The sequence below is a fragment of the Typopeltis vanoorti genome, chromosome 23 (genome assembly GCF_054136105.1).
Source record: "Typopeltis vanoorti isolate ZY-2024b chromosome 23, IOZ_Tvanoo_1.0, whole genome shotgun sequence".
Lineage (NCBI taxonomy): Eukaryota > Metazoa > Arthropoda > Arachnida > Uropygi > Thelyphonidae > Typopeltis > Typopeltis vanoorti.
In genome coordinates, this window is record NC_143571.1 from 30,480,170 (window position 1) to 30,502,847 (window position 22,678).

Genomic DNA, 22,678 nt, shown 5'->3' on the forward strand with positions numbered 1-22,678 from the left:
GAGGTTTTGAAAGACATGGTCAGGGACAGATCGGAATGGAGAGTGTATGTTTTTGGAGTTGCCAGGAGTCGGAAACGACTCGATGGATCATAACACACATGTGCATAACCTGCATATGTGATTGAACTTCATTATGAACTCTGCCACAAAAATGAAGCTAGATTATATGCATTATATACATGATTATATACATACAATAGTGGCAAGTTGTGATAGAATTTAGGAAGGAGGCTGAAAGGCTGATGCTTGTTTTAATTTCACTCTCACGGAGAAGCAAGGAACTCTACCCTAATTCAGTGGAGAATCCAACCCAAAGTATTGGTACTCTTATCTATTGAAAAAAACAAATGTGAGCTTCCTCAAATAAATGAGAAGCCATGTGAGCTTCCTCAAATAAATGAGAAGCCATTCAGAACTATAGGGTCTCTTTTTGTAAGATATTTCTTTCTTAAGAATCTTTTTTTTTTTCCCTGCTTTATATTTACTGTTATAAGCAGATGTCAGTCAGATTGGCCAAGTAGATAGCATATCTCTGCTCTCAACAAACAGACTATGGATCCATCACCCGCATGGATGTTTGTGAATGTTTGTTAGGAGAAAATGAATTTCACTACTCTGTATGAGACTACCATCCCAGTTGTAGGAGGCCTGAAATGACTTAGAAAAAGTTCCATTTTGTTCTCTAGAGCAGGTTTTTGGATTATACAGTCAGCCTACTCATGGTAATGTACTGTAGGTTTACAGCCTTTCATGAGGGAGTCACATGAGAAAAATACAAATCAAAGGATTCATGCACTGGTTTATTCCAACTGCACTGTTCTTGCTGTTAGGCCAGCATGTAATTTAGAAAATCAGTACTCAGCTTTGTATACAGATGTATAATGAACAAAGGATTCATCTGAATTTTTTATAAAAAAAAAAAAAAGAAATAATCATGTTATAGATGTCTAAAATTGAAACATAAAACAGTATTTGGCAAATTTTTTATGGGAATTTCACCCATGAAAAGTTGCAAACATTTTATGCTACTGTACTTCAAGCACAAAGTAAACAAGGAGAGGTGGCTTTATACTGGATGATGAAATTCATCTACTACTTAGATATTCTTAAAAGTCTATACCACAGTGGAATTCAAACATACAGTCTGTTGGTTAAAGAACAAAGATCTGCTTGGTTAAGCAGGCCAAAAATGAAACTCAGAAAAGGTATGGACTTCTTGACATATGAATAATTTAGTTCTGTTCTTTTTTTAAATTTCCTATTAAGTTTCAACCAAAAGTCCATAGGCACAATGCCATTATAAAGGAAATATGGTATAGAAAGTCCACTGTATTTTGTGTTCATTTCTCTTATTTTATTGTCTCAAAATTCTTTAAATCCTTCAAAGGAAGTGTGGGAAGTATTAGATCTCTTTCCTCAGTAAAGTTGGCAAACAGAGCACTAGGCAGAATATCTAATTGTGTGCATCCATGTGTGTGTGTGTGTATATATATATATATATATATATATATATATATATGGGTATGCATTCATCTAGTTTACAATAAATATGTTTCTCCTTTATATTCATATAGATATAATGCACTTATTATGAAACGGTTATACAAGAAATATATATTTTTTTAGCCACCAAAGGAGCTGCTGCAGAAGGAGAAGCTGTAATAGCAACATCTGCCACAGCCATTGCACTACAGTTACTGAAAACTAGAGGTATTATGGGGTTATATAGGGGTACAGCAGCTACTATGCTACGAGATGTGAATTTTTCAATTGTATATTTTCCTTTATTTGCTCATCTTAATGCTTTGGGTCCAAGAAAATCGGGTAACAGTGGAGAAGCGGTGTTTTGGACATCTTTTTTGGCAGGTTGTGGTGCCGGATCAACTGCTGCATTTGTTGTAAATCCATTTGATGGTAAGTTACATTAATTACTCTTAAATATATTTTGTGTTTTGTTACCCATATCTGCAATATTAACGTTAATCTTTGATATAGTTGCTTTTTTGATTATAATAAAACTAGCATATTTTGCAGTCAATATAAATATATTTCTCACTGAAAATGATATTTCATTTAAAAATTAAGTGTAATATTTGAGTCGATTTAAACTTTTTTTTATTTTTCTGTAAATATGGGCACTAATGGACAGTTAAAGTATAATATATAGCTTTTGGTCAGTTGTCAATCAATCTCACCATATCATGGTGTGGCCCATTTCCAGCTTTTATCTCTTCCTCTAGTTTCTGTTCCTTTGCCAGGATCACTGAGTGCAACTTTTGCTCTTTCTCACATCCATTGTAACATAATCCAAAGATAAGGACAACGTCTTGGCATTGTTCTTTTCTTCAGTTCCTCCACAGATAACTATATCAAGAACCATATATACAGGGTGTTCGGGATAAATTTGACAGTTTCGTAAGGAAAAAGAAAATCTTCTTTGTATCTATTAAATTTAATGAATTGACAAAAAAACATTACAGGCAGAGTTAATTACAATACTATCAACAAGATTTACTCAAAATAACCACCATTAGCATCGATCACAGCTTCAATTCTGCTTCGGAACCTCGAACAAGCTGATGCTACAGTCTCCCTGGGAAGGGCCGCAAAAACTGTTTTAATTTTATCCATTAACTGGGCTTTTGTATTACTGGAAGTGCGATTGGTGTCTTTTTCAACTGCGCCCCATACAAAATAATCCATGGGGTTAAGGTCTGGGGAGTTTGGAGGCCAAACATTTGGACTGGTGAAGTCGTAGAAATTTTCAGACAACCATTTTTGACTTTTCCCAGAGGTGTGGCAAGGGGCCGAATCCTGCTGCCATACATACTGCCTACCCTTGTTATCCAGGGCTTGACTACAGTTAGCAACTCCACGAACAAAGCCCGAATTCCAATGCCAGGGTTCTTCAACACCTGTTCCTGCAGATTTGCGAGGAATTCTGCTGTACGAACGCAATCAGATCGTCTGCTAGGGATCTTTCTTCTTGCTACATCCTCGTAGTCACCATTGCAAGTCTCTAGTTCATGCCTGATTGTTTTTACTGTATTCAGGGAGCATTGGGCAGCAGTCGTAATATCCTTATTTTGATGGCGGGCACGAATCATCATGATACAAGTTATTCTCTTCCATGATTCAGGTGGGTTCCAGCTATCCATCCTTTCTGACATCTTGTATATGAATGAAGAAGGGTCCAAACTTTTAAATGAAGAGAAGTGTGTGTTAATACATGTAACTTACGGAAAAATATAATTAATTATAAATATGTCAAATTTATCCCGAACACCCTGTATATACACACACACATGCATACATCATGACTGATCTTTCATTAGAAAAAAAAAAAATCAGAGGAATTGATGTTTCTCCAGGAGAAAACATGAAACACAAATTCTCTTGGAGAAATCAGGAGAATTTGTGTTCTAGAATTAACTCATCTTTGGATGTATAGCATAGAAGTTTCCATGCTAAACGGAGGAGGGGGGGGGGGTTCCTTGGTTCCTTTCAAAAAAGGGAGGGCGAGAAATAAGTCAACCATGAAACTGTTATTCATTGTTTTCCCTTCACTTCCCTCCCCTCAGCAGCCAGTTTTACCACCTGCAGGCCCACCAGCTAATTAATGACCAGCAGCAATAAGGATTCTGTCAAACTACAGATCTCCTATCACCATCACATTTAAACACAAGCCTTGAAAACCTGTAGATCAATCATGAGCACTTTCTCACTTGATGTTTCCAGGGCATTTGACAGGATCACTTAAAGATCTACTTAACAAACCATTGTCTTATAATTTACCTTTCACTCTTTGTAATTTTGTGTTTGGTTATCTCTGTGGTCCTGTTTAGATTTTCCTACCAAAACCAGAGTGTTCCAGGTTTGTGTACTTTTGCCCACCCCTTCCTCCCATACTTAAAAACAACTTTTTCTCACTGACTTCTCAAAACCTATCCATGGTTTGCTGATGAGAATACACTCCTATGCAGAATGTATATTCTTTTTCCAGCTTGATTGGCCAAATGGTTAACACATCTGCTCTCCAAACAAGGTTGTGGATTTGAATCCCGTTATATTCATGTACAGTCATATCCCGACTTACGCAAATCCGGAGTTACGCGGTTTCTTATATGTATGCATTCCCTTCCCACTTCACACCTCACCACTAGTCATATCTTTCCAGCGCTGGCTGCATTCGCCAGTGTCGCATATGCTGTGAACAAGCACTGACGTGTTTCGTGTGGTCTCCATTCATACAAGATTTTTATAGTCTACAAACCTTGCGATTGTTTGTTATGTTCTTGATAAAAATTTTATCACATAAAAAATAATGTCGTCCAAAAGAAGCAAGGTCAATTCTTCTACAGCTAGCAAGAAAAGAAAAACATTGACTTTGGAAATAAAACTCAACATTAATAAGGATTTTGAAGGCGGAATAAAAATTTGTGAGCTAGCAAAGAAGTTTGATCTAAAGGAATCCACAGTAAGAACAATCATAAAAGAAAGGTTTAAAGATTTTGGAGGACATAGATTCTAACGAGGAATGAATTGTAGCCACAAGGCAAGGAATAAAAAAATCATTAGCTTGCTATGAAGAAATTTTGCATGATAAGAAAAAGACATTATGCCATCAGACAAATCTATTAGATTTTATGAAACCATCGACATCAAAATAACTTTCTTTTTTTTATGTACGAAAAACTACAACTCTGATTATATTTCTTAAAAAATATAGGTGTTTTTGTAAACCTTTGGTCTCAATTGTATGTTTGTATATACAAATTACATGCAAAATTATACCTCGAGTTATGCGAATTAGACTTAAGTGCTTTTTGTTGGTCCCACCTATCGCGTAACTTTGGGGTATGACTGTATATTTATGAGTGCTATGGTCCAGTGTGACACCACTAATACTGAAGACCTAAAGTGACTTGAAAAAGTGTCATGTGATCTTTAGAACAGAGTTTTGAGATTACTTAATCCATAGCCTGCTCATGCCACTAAGCACTACTAATGTACTATAGATGCAGCATTTTGTGGATTGCAGTGCTCAAACGTCCGTGCGGTTAGCCAAGTGGCTTTGTGCTTCGCAACCATATGCCTGAGGAAGGAGTGTCCTGGACTCGATTCCCGTCGCCGACTTGTGGAGCTTAAGGATCTTCCTCAGCCATAGCCAAGTTAGCTGGCCTTGGGCTGTCCATGCCCAAGGTTTTCCCCCCAGGTTTTTCCCCCAGTTTATCCGGGGTTTTTCATCCCGCAAACCAGCCCCATGAGCACGCAGATCTACAGCCATAAATACTTAACCCCCCCCCATGAGGGGGCTCAACTCAACCCAATAGGGATGGGGGAAAAAAGGGAGGAAACTCCATATGAATAAATAAGTGCTCAAACATCAAACTCATCCATAACCAGTTTCCTAAAAATCTGATTTTCGTACTATTTAGTACTAGTGAGGACCTCATTAATTTCACAGTTACAAAAACATAATCTTCTTGTTTTTCTTCTCATAAGAAAGATCTTACTTCACCTCTCTTTTACTTTGATAATACCCAGATCTCCAAAGTTCATGGTTCTCTTCTTTGACTGGCTTAAACCTCTGGCCTTTGCAGGCAGAAACACATCACATCCATACCCTCTTCAGCTTCCAAAGAAATGCGATGTCCTTTTCTTCTCAAGGCACCACTTCTTGCATGTATAGTTACTAACATTATGTCAATTCCAAAGCTGGTCCAGCCTTAGAATGCTGTTTCCACATTTGGAGTAGTGCACCAGAAATCTTCATAAAAATTTCATAAAAATTGGTGATCAAAAAGCACTTTTGATCACCAATTGATGACTGCCCTCCCTCTCTCTCTCTCTCTCTCACACACACACATTCACTGCTATTACACACATTCAACTTTCTCCTAGAATTCGTTTTTGCTTATGCCCTGTTATTTAGGTATTTTTATGAAGAGTATTCTGCTGAACTGGTCACCATTATTCCTTCACGTTCCTTTAAACTTGTAAGAACATGAGCAGTTTCAAGTTTTTTGCCCTCTTATTTCATTTCATCTACCTTTTTGTTTTTTAGAACAGCCTTCCTCACACTGTTTTCCCAAAGGATTATAACTTTCAGCTATGCAAAGAATAGTTTCCTGTTTTTTCCTTACCCCCCCCCTCCCTGCACATGACACTAATATGTAATACATTTTACTTCTTGTGTGCAGCTGATGTATAATATATAAAATCTGGCTTTTATTGAAATCTCCATATTCCTTTTCTGCTTATATTTGGCTAAAAATTACTGTAAATTATCTAAAACTAATTTTCCAAGTGTCAATCAGAAAATTTGTATTTTGCATCTTGTCCAACTAACAGTTGTGCTTTCTAGTTCCTTTTCAGATTTATAGGTTGTAATATTTGTTTCAACTTACTTTTTTGTATCTGGAAAGTTCTGTGTATCGTTATCTGAGAACTTGTTATATGGATTTTTATTTTTCCATCATTTGCATTGATATCAGTAATATCATCAACATAAATTATGTATGAAAACCTTTGCAAATCAACTCCATAATATCATTATATGCTCAATTTGCAAGGGTTTGTTTTAATACATATCTTCTGGTGATTGTATGATTTTTATAGATGAAAAAAATTCAAAGATCTGCCTGGAAGATGACATATGAGATAATCAAGACAGGGTAAAGTGTTATTTTCAAGTTCGAAGGTAAATTTGATGCTCTAATATTTTAAAACAATTCCAGTTTTAATTTCCTTCTCTTCTATTCAAAAATCCTTTTCTTTTTTTCTGACTTCATTCTTGTTCTCTTCCTGGCCATGTGAGCATTCCTTGTTCCTGTGGCCTCAACTATCAGGTAACCAAAAAGGTTTGTGCAGTTTTTGGTAGAGTTTGCTGCAATGGCTTGTTTTGTTTTGTAGCAGTTTGCAGAGCACAATTTTTTATGTGTGTAATAAGACACAGATGCACGTCATTCAATCGGTGCACTCTAACTTGTGCATTCTGACTTTGAACCCTTTTAAAATGTCAGTTGAACCTGGTGTGATTCAGGCTTGTTTGCTTTACGAATTTAAACTCAGTTGAAGGCCTCAGAAGCATCCCGTAAGATGTGTGGCATTTGGAAAAGATGCAGAAATGGCTTAAAAAATTTGTTTTTGGTGATGAATCACTTGAAGATGCACCATTCAGGAAGACCTTCCATTATTGATAATGAAGAATTAAGTGCTGATGTTGAAAATAATTCAAGATTAACATGTCAAGAACTTTCACAAATGTTTAATGTGAGTGGTGAAACAATTCATTTACACTTGCATCAACTGGGAAAATCATGAAAGCTAAGCAAGTGAGTCCCATGTGCATTACCAAATGAAAATAAACTTCGAAGGCTATCAATTTGTTCTTCATTTCTTTCACGAAAAACGAGCTGTTTTTGGATTACTTGTTCACTTGTAAAAAATGGATCTTGTACTTTAACAGTAATGAACTTATCATTGGTTGTCACCAAACAATCCAGTACCACACACTTCAAAGGCACTGCTTCATCCCAAGAAGACTATGCTTTGTGTGTGTGTGTGGTGGACTGAAGCCAGGTGGACAGTATTGTCCACTATGAGTTTTTTGCTGCAGGCCAAACAATTATGGCTGAGATCTACTTGATTCAACTAAAGCGTGTGCAGGATGTGTTACTTCAGAAACAGCCAGGACTAGTTAATTGCAAGAAAGTGTTATACTTACAGGACAACACAAAACCTCATACTGCAGAACTTAATTATGAGAAGATTTGTACTTCAGAATGGGAGATACTTTCTGATCCTCCATATTCTCCAGACATTTCTCCACGCAATTATCATCTTTTTTGGTGCTAGACAATCGCATGTGAAATAGACAGTTCTGCAATAAAACGAAGATTGAAGCAAAGGTTGCTAGGTTTATTACTTATAAAGACAAAACATTTTATAAAAGCAAGATTTACAAACTTCTAAGAGTTGTAGATTGTGATGGTGCTTATTTTAATGAATAAAATTTTATGGAAATTTCTGCAGTTATTTAATTTTTATTATGAAAAATCACAAACTTTTTTGATTACCATGTACTATGGTCAGACTAAGGTTAGATATCAAAAACTTATGAATTACCTCCATTTCTATCAACTTAGCCATGGTCACCTAATCTGGATATATTAATACATATCATATTAAATACAAGACTTCAGTAAAAATTATTCCATGTTAATTTCTCATATTTTGGAAATAGTTATCTGAAGAAATAGACATTTACATCATCATCAAATTCCTGACATGTACCCTCAAGGGGTGTGCAGGATATGATAGTACTACATGAAAAATTTACATCATTACTAACTTCCTATCTATAATTTTCCTCCAAATCAGTCCGTTACTTGTCAAGACTCCAACATTATGAACTCTTATATTTCTATCGTCTAAGGCACTTTGTACCATATCAATCCACCTATATCTTGGTCTTCCTCTGGGTCGTTTTCCTGCTAACCTGGCAGAGAACACTTGTTTTGCTAATCTTTCCTCGCCCATTCTGTTTAAATGACCATACCACCTTAGATTAGCTCTGCTAACGCATTCCTGGATGCTGACAATGTCAAGTTCTTTCCTAATATCCTTGTTTTTAATATGATATTGCCATTGATGCCATCTGTTCATGCCTCTAATCTTTCTCAGGACTCTCATATCTGCGGTCTCTAGTCTTTGGTCAAGTGTTTTACTTCTGACCCAGCTCTCAGATTCATAAGTTAAAACTGGTTTGAACACTGTCTTGTATACAGCTAATTTAGTGTTCCGACTAATTTCTCTCTTATTCCATATGAATTTATTCAATTGACTGCCTACCATATCAGTTTTGTTGATTCTGTTGTCTATTTCCATAATTTAATTTACCATCTTCACTAAAAGTCGTGCCTAAGTAGCTGAAATGTTTTACTTGTTCCACAGGTTCTCTATTCATAACACAGTTGACATTTTCAACAATTCTACTTATTTTCATTGTCTTTGTCTTTTTAATGCTGACCTTCATACCATATCTATTAGAACAGTTATTCAATTTAGTCATGGAATCTTGCAAACTTGTAGCGAATTTATTTAGAAGTATAACATCGTCCGCATAAAGCAAACAGCTGACATGAACATCTCCAATTTTGACATCATGTTTAATACCACTTTCCTTAATGTGATCCATATAGATAATGAATAACAGAGGGGATAATGTACATCCTTGTCTCACACCAGATTTAACATTAAACCATCTTCCTGTACTTCCTTCAATTCTAACTGCTGACTTACAACTCAAATAAAGACTTAAGTATTGCTTGATATAATGCCCCATTGACACCATATAACTGTAGCATATTGAATAGCTTCTCTCTTGGCGCCTTGTCATATGCCTTTTCCAGATCGACAAAACTTAAATACAGATCTTTGTTATATTCCCATGCTTTCTCAACTATTTGTCGTAAAGTGAAGATCTCATCCTGACAGCCTCTATTTGGCCTGAATCCAGCTTGTTCTTCGCCAAGCTTTTCTTCCACAATTCTTCTCAACCGTTTCTCAAGTATACTTGCATAGATCTTGCCAAGAACACTCAGTAGGAAAATACCTCTGTAATTCTCACATTCAGTTTTATTTCCCATTTTATATATGGGTACTATGAGAGCTCTACTCCAATCATCAGGAATTCATCCCTCTGTCCAGGCTTTGCAGTGCAGCCACTGTAAGACTCTTATACCACCATATTTCAGCATTTCTGGTCGAATATCATCTACTCCTGCTGCCTTTCCACATTTCAAGCCTTTGATGGCTTTTTCTACTTCAAGTATGGATATGTATTCCTGACTGCATGCCTGGTCAGTGTTTTTTACCACTGTGCTGTCATCACTGCTTGTTTCATTTAGCAGTTTTTCAAAGTAATTACTCCATACTTCAAGGATATCTTTTTCTTCTGTTTTCATGTCACCTTTATCATCTCTAACTTCTTTTACAACACTCTTTCCTCCATTTCTAAGCTTCTTCAACAACCTCCAGAATATCTTACCACTTTCTTGATATTTATTTTCTATGTTCTTGCCAAAGTCCTCCCATGACTTTTGTTTAGCTAGTTTTACAGTGTTTAGCTTTCTTACATTTGTCTCTGTATTCTCTAAGAGCACAAGCTGACTTATTTGCCCAGGAACTTTTGATATGCTTTCTTCTTTTCCTTCACTGCCTCTTTAACTTACTGTGTCCACCATGGAGTTCTGATTTTTCTATCCTTGCAGACAACCTCACCACATGCCTCTCTGGCTGAATCAATCAGGGTTTTCTTCAAGGCTTGCCACTGAATCTCCAAGGTTTGGTTCCTGTTCTCAAACTCTTTGATTTTTTCTTCAATAAGCTTTGTGTATTTTAGTCTACAGCTCACATCTGAGAGCTGCTCAACTTTTATTCGCTTTAAAACTTTCTTGCATGTTATTCTTTTCAGTATGAAATTCAGATTTATCCTGCTCAAGACTAAATAGTGATCACTTCAAATCCTCTGTACACTCTGGTGTCCTGCACCAACGAGAAAACATCACTATCAACAATAACATAGTGAATGAGACTTTTCTTATTCCTTGCCTCTTCTCTCCATGTGAATTTGAGCACAATTTTATGTTGGAACATGGTGTTAGTAATAACCAGTCCATGTCCTGAGCAGAAATCCAACAGGTATTTGCCATTATTATTAACTTTGCTCTTTTCTCCAAATTTTCCAAAAATATTTTTGTATGTCTGACAATCATTTCCTACTCTGCTATATAGATCCCCAACAAGGACCAACTTTTCCTTTTTCATTGTGTCAGTTGCTTTCTCTAAAGCATCAAAAAATTTCTCCACTTCTATCTTAGTAGAACCTTCTGTGCGACCATAGGCACGAATAAGTCTCATTGTTCAATTCCCCATTCTGATATTTATCCTCATCACTCTACTTGAGACTGCCTGCCATTCAAGAAGATTAGCCTCATATTTTGTGTTGAATACTGGCTATTCCTTCTTTTCCTTGATTGTCATTGCCTGAATATAACATTTTGTATTTATTGCTCAGAAAGATCTCACCAGTTTTGGTCTTTTTTGATTCAGTCATCCCTATTATGTCGATCTGGTACTTATTTAATTCTTCAACTAGCTCCATTTCTTTGCCATTCAGGCTTCTTATGTTGATAGTACCAATCTTTAACTCTTGTGATGTTGAGTTGGGGTGTGCTTTCAGATTTGTTCCAGTAGCTGACTTTTCGCTGTTAGCCCTGGTTCCCTGGCGAAAACAATGGGGGCCTTGTTTAACTGGGCGATGCCTCAGCCAGCATGAAATTTTGTCATTTGTACCATCATTTTCTATATTGGTTTAAGACAATAAGAATACAATTTGGTCGGCTAAATCCCAAATTGCCAGCCCATCCTCGTTCGTTCAGTATCCAGGTAGATACCCAACAGGGTGCCCCACGAGAAGGTGAGGATTGGACGTTAGGTCAGAAGCCCTGGTCGGTTCTCCGCATTCCTTTAAAGGCTATGTGGAGGTCTCCTCTCAGTTATACAGTTTTGACCCTTAAGCACCCTTTTACATTTAATTTAGATGTTTAAAAAAGACATTTACATTTAATATCCTTTTCTTATAATTCTTTAACGCTATCATTCTAAACATAATTTTTTTAACTGATCTGAATTATTAAATATCATTTACCTTTAGTCCATGTTGTTTTGGTGATGTGTAAGCTGTAAAATTTTGTAATAGCATTAATTCATTGTCAAATGTACTGAAGAAGGGAGCCAGTACATTTATACAAAACTATGGGAGATTATTACACTGGCCAACAAAAAAAATTTTTTTTTTCTGCTGATTATGATCTGACACTTGTTTTTTTACTAATTTGGGTGCGCTGATTTCAAATATCAAACCCATTTTTCTCTATCACGTCAGGTTTTTCCTCTATGGCATTTTCTTTTTGCTAATTTGTAAGTTTTTGATAGTTTTAAGGAGGCAGTACTATTTAGAGGATCAAAAAAATCGATTTTTTAATATTATTTTCTGAAAGTATGTACTTTTAAAAATCTGTTCCTAACTTTTTATCAAGAAATTCGAAAAATTCTCGAAGATATAGCCTATTATTCAAAGTGGTGCGCAGATCAGAATCGGAGCGCTCACCGCTCTTGCTTATTAGTAAACGAATAAATGCATAAGAACCTGCAATGGCATGTACTGGCGCTTTGAATGCGAGAGAGGCCGATAATCGACCTAATACATTTAGGTGATGAAAAGTAGGTGATGACAACTGCCTAAAACAAATGAATGCTATATGCGTCATAGCGGACAAAGAACGATCGAAATCAGTTAATCGTTAATCGATCGTGAAAGTATGATGAGCGCTTAAAACGTTTCAGTAAAGTCTCTGGCTTTTTTTGTCTTGTTAATTGCATGTTAGTCGGCAGTGAAGAGAATACATCATGTCTACTACTCGAAAATGTGTCAATAGTGTAGATTCCTTCTGCAACATTTGTGGCAGCTTTACTGTTCCCAGTCAAAGGACAAATATCACTGATTTCGTTAAGAAAGTGTACTTTGCATACGTTGACGTAAAACTTGCAGATCAGGACAAGTCATGGGCTCCAAATAAGTGTGTAAGTCATGTGTAGAACATTTACGACAGTGGAGAAAGGGAAAACGCCAAAAATTAGCTTTAGGCATTCCAATGATTTGGCGTGAACCGAAAAATCACGTAGATGATTGCTATTTTTGTTTAGTTCAGACTTTTGGTTATAATAAGAAGAATAAGAAAAAAATTGTGTATCCAAATCTCGACTCAGCAATTCGGCCAGTTGCTCATTCCAATGAAATAGCCGTGCCAATTTATAAAGGCCTTCCTTTACTTGAGAACGAGCATGATCGGGATATGCCAGATGTTCTTGAGGAGCAAGACCCGGATGTTGATTTAGACAATGAAAATTTAATTTCTAGTTCTGGACCGCAACATTTTACTCAAGCGGAGTTGAATGACTTGGGAAGAGATTTGGGCCTATCAAAGGAATCATCGGAATTGTTAGCTCCAAGATTAAATGAAAAAAACTTACTGGAGCAAGATAGAATATAACTTTTTATTGTAGCAGGGAAAGTAATCTTGTACAATATTTTAAACATGAGTGTGGGTTTGTTTACTGTAACAATGTGTCAGGTTTATTAACTGAAATGATTGTTGTACAATATCATCCAAATGAGTGGCATTTATTTATCGACAGTTCAAGCAGAAGTCTCAAGTGTGTCTTACTACACAATGAGAATGTATATGGCTCAATTCCTATTGGCTATTCAGTCCATTTAAAGGAAACATATAAGGACATTAAAAAGATTCTGAAGTTATTAAAATATACAGACCATAACTGGATCATCTGTGTGGATCTTAAAATGTGAACTTTTTACTTGGCTTTCAAAGAGGATATACAAAGTTTCCGTGTTTTCTATGCTTCTGGGATAGTCTAGCTAGAAACCAACACTGGAGTCAGAAACATTGGCCTCTTGGAATATCCTTAAACGTTGGAGAACAGAATATTATAAATCAACCTTTAATCGACAGAGAAAAAATCATTTTTCCACCTCTACACATCAAACTAGGTCTTATGAAGCAGTATGTTAAAGCTTTAGATTTACAAGGTGACTGTTTCCAATACATATGTGAAAATTTTCCACAACTTAGTTATGAAAAAATTAAAACCAGTGTATTTGATGGACCACAAATTAGAACTTTAATGAGAGACCCAAATTTCATCAACTCTATGAATGAAATTGAGAAAGAGGCCTGGACTTCATTTACGATGGTTGCGAATAATTTTCTTGGAAACAAAAAAGTGTGCAATTACAAAGATCTAGTGGAAACAATGCTTGAAAATTTCCAGCACCTAGGTTGCAACATGAGCATAAAGCTTCATTTCCTATACAGTCATCTTGATAGATTTCCCAAGAATTTAGGTGCTGTAAGCGATGAACAAGGCGAAAGATTTCATCAAGACTTAAAAACTATGGAAGATCGGATTCTCACATGATGGCTGACTACTGTTGGAGTATTCAAAGGGATTGCCAAAACAGAACACACAGCAGAAATTGCTACAAACAAAAATTTATTCCCTGAAACTCATGTGTAAGTAAAATTGTTATTTTTTTATAAATATTCTTGTAATTTTTAATGAATATTGTTAAGTAGTTATGTATCTAATTATCGGCCTCTCTCGCATTCAAAGCGCCAGTACGTGCCGTTGCAGGTTCTTATGCATTTGTTCGTTTACTAACAAGCGAGAGTGATGAGCGCTCCGATTCTGATCTGCACACCGCTTTGAATAATAGGCTATATCTTCGGGAATTTTTCGAATTTCTTGATAAAAAGTTAGGAACAGATTTTTAAAAGTACATACTTTCAGAAAATAATATTAAAAAATTGATTTTTTTTGATCCTCTAAATAGTACTGCCTCCTTAAAACTATCAAAAACTTACAAATTAGCAAAAAGAAAATGCCATAGAGGAAAAACCTGACGTGATAGAGAAAAATGGGTTTGATATTTGAAATCAGCGCACCCAAATTAGTAAAAAAACAAGTCTCATATGTTATTATTGTGTTATTATTGTTAACATCTGACCTCCAGGGAGTCAGACTCATCATAGGAGGTAAACAGTATTGCAAACAATGGTCATCCAACCTCGCCTTAAAATGATTCAATGTGTGTACATTCACAACACACTCAGGCAGTGCATTCCACTCTCCGTGCAAAGAACCTGCTCCTCACTCCTCTGCTCACACCTTCTTTATACAGTTTCCAGCAGTGGCTTCTTGTTCTACCCCCCCTCTCTCTCTCTCTCTCATTCTGTGAAAAATCTCTTCCATGTCAACCTGATAACAACCCTTGACTAGCTTATATATCTCAGTCATATCCCCCCCCCTTCCTCCTATTCATGAGGTTTTGCAGTTTACATTCTCTCAGTCTGTCCTCGTATTCCGCATTATTATTATTACAGGCTACTCCAAGAAGTCCTTAGATTTGTCAAGAGAGGCCCTAAACATCATCAAGAACTATCCAACATTTGCGCAGTATCTATCATACTTTACTTTGAACTCATTCACAGTCATGGCACCCACAACAGACTCTGGCAACTTATTCCACTCATTCACCACTCTCTAAGCAAAGAAACCCAGTTCTAACACTGTTGCTAACTACACTCTTACTCAGTTTCCATGGATGGCCCTAGTTCTCCCACCACCAGACCTGTTCTGAAAAATTTCCTCTGAATTAATCTTGCAAAAACCTCTTAATAATTTGTATGTTTCTGTCATATCATCCCTTTTCTGCCATCAACCTGTTCTCGTAAGGTTCACTCCATAGACCTGCTACCATCTTGGTCACTCACCTCTGGATCCTCTCCTCCTCATCCAAGAAACTCTGACACCCAGATCTGCGTGCCGTAGTCAAGATGGGGTCTTATCAAGATCTTATCTTGAGAAAGAGGAATAAAGAAGATAACCCACTTTTCTGTGCTTGTTAAAATATTGTTCAGTAACCAAGTAATCTGAATGAGCTGCTTTAGCCACTTTTGCTTTGTGTCCCCTAAACTTTAATTCCCTATCCACTAACACTCCAAGTCTCTGGTTTCATCAATTTCCTGAAGTACAGTTCCACCAATGTGGTATACAGCTGGTAATCTTTTCACCCCAAAATGCATAACCTTACACTTTGCCACGTTAAAGTGACATCCATTCTCCTTTGCCTAGCCTGCCAATCTATCCAAATCATCCTGCAAAATTTTGACGTCATCTGTATTAATTATTGCTCTACCCAACTTTGCATCATCAGCAAATAACTGAACAGTTCATCTCAGATCCTTTCTTATATCATTAATGTACAAATTAAGCAATAGCGGTTCTAGAACAGAACCCTGCAGCATGCCACTAGTCACAGGCCTTCTTTTGAACTCTACTCCTGAATAAACTGCTCTCTGATATCTCTCCATCAACCACCATCTTACCAACCCTATCCATTCCCATGTGCTGCAGTTTACTGATTAGAATTCCATGTTGTATCCTGTCAAAGGCCTTTGCAAAGTCCAGCAGTATGACTGTAAACCCATTATCTTTATCCAACTCAGCTGTTACTGTATTTATAAAATGCAACTTACCCTTCACAAAACCATAATGCTCTAATTTCCATTTATCCATTCCTGTATTTTGCTCTTGACCAACTTCTCCAATATGTTGACCTTTGACAACAACTCCTGATATGCTGATTGGTCAGTAATTTGCTACATCAGTCTTGGAGCCTCCTTTATGCAATGGAACTATTTCCCTTCTTCCACCCCCTCAGGACTAACCCAGAGCTGAGACTTAGATTAAACAATATGATCAAGGGCACGGACAATTGTCTCGCTGCTTCATGTAAAACTCGAGTCGGTATACCATCCAGTCCCACAGCTGTATTCACATTAAGTTCTGTAACATGCTATGCACCTCCATTTCATTTACCCCAGTTCCCATTTAAGCCTTTAGCTCTCTCATTCCTGCAATATCACCACCTGAATGATATACTCTTGCAATGTGTTCACTTAATAATTCTACTATTTTGACTAATTCAGTTACCTCCCTTCGATCAGCATTCATTAAAATCATTCTGCCATATACATTCTTTCTTTTACTTGCAGCATATCGAGAGAACTACAGTGAAACCTCGGTTATCGAACATAATTCATTCCTAAAGACTGTTCGGAAACCGATCAGTTTGAAAACTGAAACCATTTTATTATTATTTGACACCTCCAGGGAGTCCATAGACTCATCGAGGGAGGGCACTTGCTCTACAACTCTGTCTCCACCAACCGCCACAACTACACCAATGCTATCTGCCGCCGATCACCACCAATAATATTTTCACAGACAATCACAAACATCCATGCCCACGGCGGGATTCGAACCCAGAGCCTTTTGGTGGGAGAGCGGATACGTTAACCACTCAGGCTGGCAATTATTTTCCCATAAGAATTAATGTAAAATGGATTAATCTGTTCCCGAACCTCAGATGATTGTTTATTTAAACCTTTACAACAGTACGTTATGCATAAGATCGTTTACAAGCATAATGAAATGTATAAAATCTTACATAAGAAGAATAAACACAATAAATAGATAAAATATAGACAGAAATTTAACTTCACTTTAACTATATGGAAGAGAGTTGATGGCATAAGTGGGAGGATATGCGTAAGGGGAGTCCCCTTCCATAAAAACATCAGGTTACTGTCCTTCTGCATTTTTTTCTCTTTCTCTTTTCTGTCTCTTGGCACCACTTAACTGCTTGAGACACACTGGGCCTCTGTCTCACTAAAAACCTGTCCAATGAGATTTGTTTTTGCCTGCATTTTAAAATGTTTCTGAAGTGAGACGTGGCACTGTCATTGAAAAGATTTATGATGCGGTTTGCTACAGCTTTGTGAGGGTGCTTTTCTTTCCACAAAACTTTGCACCTCACCCCATTTCGCACACATTTCTTTAATCAAAGAACTAGGAACATCCTCAATCCCTTCCTCTGTGTCTGAAGACATTTCCTCCACCTCTGTCTTTTGCTGCTCCTTCTGAAGGTGTTGTGATCCTCCACTAACTTCTCCACATCAGTATTGTCAACTTCCAAGTCCATGCTTTTGCCCAGAGACACAGTATCATCGACAAGACCAACATGCTCAGCCTCAGTGTCTCTGTCTGCTATACAATCTGGTCACAAGTTCATGGTCCTGTAAGTCCCTTGCACCCAGGCTTTGTCAAGGATACTTAAGCAATGGAGGGTGTTAAAGTGATTTTTCCAGAATTCTCTGAGTGTTAATTCTGTGTCAGAGGTCACTTCAAAACACCTTTAAAACAGTGCTTTGGTATAGAGTTTCTTAAAGTTCGAAATGACCTGCTGGTCCATGGGCTAAATTAGAGAAGTTGTGTTAGTGGGCAGGAACTTCACTGTGATAAAATCAGACTCCTCCACTAACTCGTCCTCCAAGCCTGCAGGGTGAGCAGGAACATTGTCCATCACAAGAAGGCAAATTTTTTTCTTGAAGGTATTTTCTCACACTTGGGACAAAGACTTCATGGATCCACTCAATAAACCAAGCTCTACTGTTAGCCCTTCACATAACAGGCAATTTACTTTTCATCATGTTATTTTTCTTAAACACTCTCGGATTCTCAGAGTGGTACACGAGCAGTGGCTTGACCTTGAAGTCCCCACTTGTGTTTCCACATAGCAAAAGAGTCAGCCTGTCCTTCATTGGCTTGTGTCCTGGCAATGCATTTTCCTCCTGAGTGATGTAGGTCCTCTTTGGCAGTTTTTTCCAAAATAGGCCAGTTTCATCACAGTTGAACACTTGTTGGGTAAGAAAACCCTCAGCCTTTTTGCACATATTTCTCAGTAGCTTCTTTGTTCGAACTCGCAGCCTCCCTGTGCCTAACCACACTATGTATGCCGCTTCTCCTCTTAAATTTCTTGAACCACCCTCTACTAGCTTTGAACACATCAGTATCAGCACTCGTACCAGGGTTTTTCTTTAACAGGTCATCATGTAATCGCCTTGCTTTTTCACAAATTATAGCCTCAGAAACACTATCACCAGCTAACTGTTTCTCGTTTATCCAAATCAGCAACAATTTTTCCACTTCTTCAATCATCTGCGATCTTTGTTTAGTAAGAACTTTCACTCCTCTTGCAACATCAGCTCTCTTGATCGCCTCTTTATTTTTGAGTATTGTACATATCATTGATTTCGCCATACCGAACTGCATAGTAAGATTCGAGACACGAATGTCATTTTCATGTTTGGATACGATTTCTTTTTTCATCTGTCGTGGTTCTAACAACTTTTCTTTTTGCTTTGCTGCTATCACTATTCTTCTCCGATCCCATGGTGGCTTAATTAATAATAATTTATGGGAAAAAAAAAAAAAACACAAAGAAAATCAAGAAAACTCACTGCAAATTCAAGCATGTGTCTACACTGAACGAAGACTGCCGCGTAACTGACGCTTTCCCGCCTTACAGCTTAGCACATGGAGCACGTGGTTGCCATTTGCCTGTTCAGAAAATATGTTCAGGAATCGAATTGTTCGAGAAAAGAGGCATTCCACAACGGCGGTTCAACTATATTTGGGATTATCTTTAGCTCGCATTGCTAACTTTCTTTTATACTCTGCTTTTGCCTTACGACACTAGTTACCCATCTGACCTGTGCCTGCTGGTCACCTTTCTCCTTAAATTCCCTCCACAATTGTTTCCCCCCCTGCCCCAGCTTGATGATATTCATCTATTTAATCCCACTTGATTTACTCTCCTGACCTTAGAATCTGCCATTACCTCTCTGAAACACGCCTTTACCACTTCCCATGCACTGTCAACATCCAACCCTTGCAGTTTTAGATGCCATGGCACTGATCCAAGAAATCTCCTATCCTTGTCATACCTACCAGCACTGTAATTCTTTTCACCATCTTGACTAAACACATGAAAGTTTTATATATCACTCCCACACAAGAATTTTAGAACCTAAAGCAAATTGGTGTGCTGTTCTCTCTCTCTCTCTCTCTCTCTCTCTGTGTGTGTGTGTGTGAGAGTGAGAGAACAGGAGACAAAGAATCTGTTAATATTCTTTTTGAAGTTTACATTTTGAGTAAGAAACATGAGTATATATACATGCTGCCTAGGATATTACATTGTGTTGAGCCATTCTCCTATCCATGGATCTTCATTCTCGTGGAAAGGCTTAGATGTTGGTTATATATGCTTACTAAATAGCTTAATTTTTTTCACCAATATAGCCGCTCTGGTCTTGCCATAGAATACGGTGGAAGAAATCCATGATAATACACTGTAGTAAATTTAAATACGAAAGGCTATTCATGGAATCAGCCTCAGCCCTAAGAAACAACCCAAACCTCAACAAATTTGGTTGCATGAGACTGCCCCAAATTTGGGAAACCTACATCAGAAGACTTTCAGTCCAAACGGCCAAGAATACCTACAGTGCCTGCTTGGGGGGCACCATCAGGACTTTTAGGAGAAAAAATAGGTTCGTGCTTCATCCTCATTTACTGTGTATTGTGCTTGCGTGCATGTCTTGTTTCTAAGTTCCTGTGAAAATGGTAACATGATGTGGCCGAAATATTGGAAGTGTATTAAAATTTATTTTAATGTATATTCTATGGTACATTGTAATTTCCTTAAGCTATTTAGTAAGTAAGTATCCATGGATCTATATCATGTATCATACTGTGCTCTTACAGCCTTGCATACCATAATAAGATAGGATGGGATGTTTAGTAGATACATAAAGATAAGTTTAGGACCAGTGAGTCCTGTACTGATATGTGCAGAATCACTCCATATCTCATTGTCTGTGGTTAATGTTAGTAGCCAATAGTATAAAAAGTTAATTTGATGAATGTCATCCTTTTTCCTTGAAGAAACACACTGTGGGCTTAAGAGGAGAATATCACATGTTGCCTCAAGAGGAGAATATCGGTGCCACTAATAGTGGGGGGGGGGGATAGTCAATAGTGATTCATACTATAAGCAAATACAATTTGCATATGTATGCATGACCTAATACATAATTTTCTTTTTTATTGTAGTGGTCAAGACAAGATTACAGTTACTAAAAAAAGGAAGTGGTGAGATGACATATTCAGGGATTCCAGATGCATTTTTGTAAGTATGACTGAAAAGTTATTAAAAATTTTTATATATAGCATTGAGACGGTTTATTTACATTAAACTGAATGAGCAGCATAACAGAAATATCATCCACTACATTTCTTTAAATAGTGAACTGTATTATGCTTTCTACTCTGATTGGATTCTCTGTATGAAATAATTTGAATTTTTTTTTTTTTTTTGCATGACAACATGCTATATGTATGCAGATTCAAGAATTTTTTCCCTTAATTTAGGTCATCAGAATCAATGATTCATAAAAGATACATGCTATTAAAAAATTGTGATAATTAAGAAACAAGTCTCTTAATGTCAAATACTTAGTACAATCCTATATTATAGTTAAGCCATTTATCTCTATTGCATTGTTAGTTTATAATACTATGTTTAATGTTTTGTAATAATACTTTTCATCCATGAGATGAGTGTTTATCTTATAACCAGAGCCCTTCCAAGTTCAAATGACTACCAACAAATTATGTTTTGATTCATTGTTTATGATCACTTTTACCCTCACCTTAGTGTATATTCTAGCAGCAGCCATCAGTTTATTTGGACAAGTATTAACATAACACATAACTTTTTGCTGTTTTAAACTCTCATTTTTGTGAGATTTTTGCCATGGTTTTTAAACAAATTTTCCCCTAGGAATCAAAAAGCAAGAATTGAGATCCTGGTTTTAAGGAGTGAATGGTTAGATTAATTATGGATGATTCATTTGGAGCAAACTGTCAAACAGGAGTACAGTTTATCCATTTAATTTTTTTTTTTTTTTAAATAAAAAGTATATCTTCTGAAATACTTGATTTTCTGATTTTCCTATACAAAGTGCTTAGATTCTATTTGAGGCTGCTTAAAGGGCTCAAAGCTAGATAACTATGAGGATATCTCCACATAGCATGTAAAGAATGAAGAAAATGCACGAGGGTTTCTGACCCATTGTTTAACACCACTTTCTTGTTGTATGTTCCATTATTAGCATTCACCTGTGTACTGAACAAATGATGGGCTAGCAATTTGTAACTTAAGTGGATGCAATGAAGCTGAATGTGATAGTGAGCATCAGCATGACAAAATAAGTTAGATTATCCAACACATGCATGCTGAGCATGCACGCACATACACACATAGAGTGGCCCATAAATCATGAAGGGGTTAAATGTGAATAACTTTTTTGATTATTAAATAAACTCCAGGTTATGTATTTCATTATAACAATAAAGAATAAAAAGTTATTAAATGTTTAAACCCCTTCTTGACTTATGGACCACCCTATGTAGTTATAAAAGACCATTTTATTTTAATATTTCTAATTATGTTGCATTGCTCAGCGTGTTGTGTGTGTTTACACATTTGGCTAATAATATATACATGTAATAGGTAAACTTAAATGTATTTTATATTTTAAATAATATATAATTTTTTATTGTATTATTATTACCATGCAAAGTGAAATAGAAAATTTTAACTTCTACAGGAAAATCTTTAAAACAGAAGGACTCCAAGCCTTTTTTAAAGGTGCTGGATGCAGAATGATTGTAATAGCTCCTCTTTTTGGCATTGCACAAACTGTTTATTACCTTGGAGTAGCTGAATGGCTTCTAGGATTACGGAAAGGGTGAGTGAGCTTTAAATAATTATTTGAAGTGTGTGTGTGTAACAGAATATGCACATCGAGTGAGGTATGAATGATGAACATTAATTACTGAAGCAGTTGGCGAGTTCCCATACACTGAAATTAAAATAATAATTTTAAAAAAACATATATTTTTAACCATGTTTCTAGGACAAACCCACCCTTTGAACATGGAGGAAAATTATTGATTAGTAACACTTTGATTCCTCCACCCTATCTTCAAAGAGCTGTCTTGATTTAACGAGTTTCCTTGGCTCTTTCAGTGGACATATAATAATAATAATATGTGACCA

At 36.6% G+C, this 22,678-nt stretch overlaps 1 protein-coding gene across 1 annotated transcript in view; it reads left to right on the forward strand.

Annotated features, from left to right (window-relative positions):
- Nucleotides 1–22,678, forward strand: part of LOC150093727 (mitochondrial glutamate carrier 1-like) — a 158,300-nt gene that overhangs the window by 121,191 nt on the left and 14,431 nt on the right. The window contains exons 6-8 of the mRNA XM_090412653.1: nucleotides 1,627–1,914; nucleotides 20,668–20,743; nucleotides 22,227–22,367. Coding sequence (XP_090268779.1) covers nucleotides 1,627–1,914; nucleotides 20,668–20,743; nucleotides 22,227–22,367 — 505 coding nt within the window. The remainder of the gene's footprint in view (nucleotides 1–1,626; nucleotides 1,915–20,667; nucleotides 20,744–22,226; nucleotides 22,368–22,678) is intronic.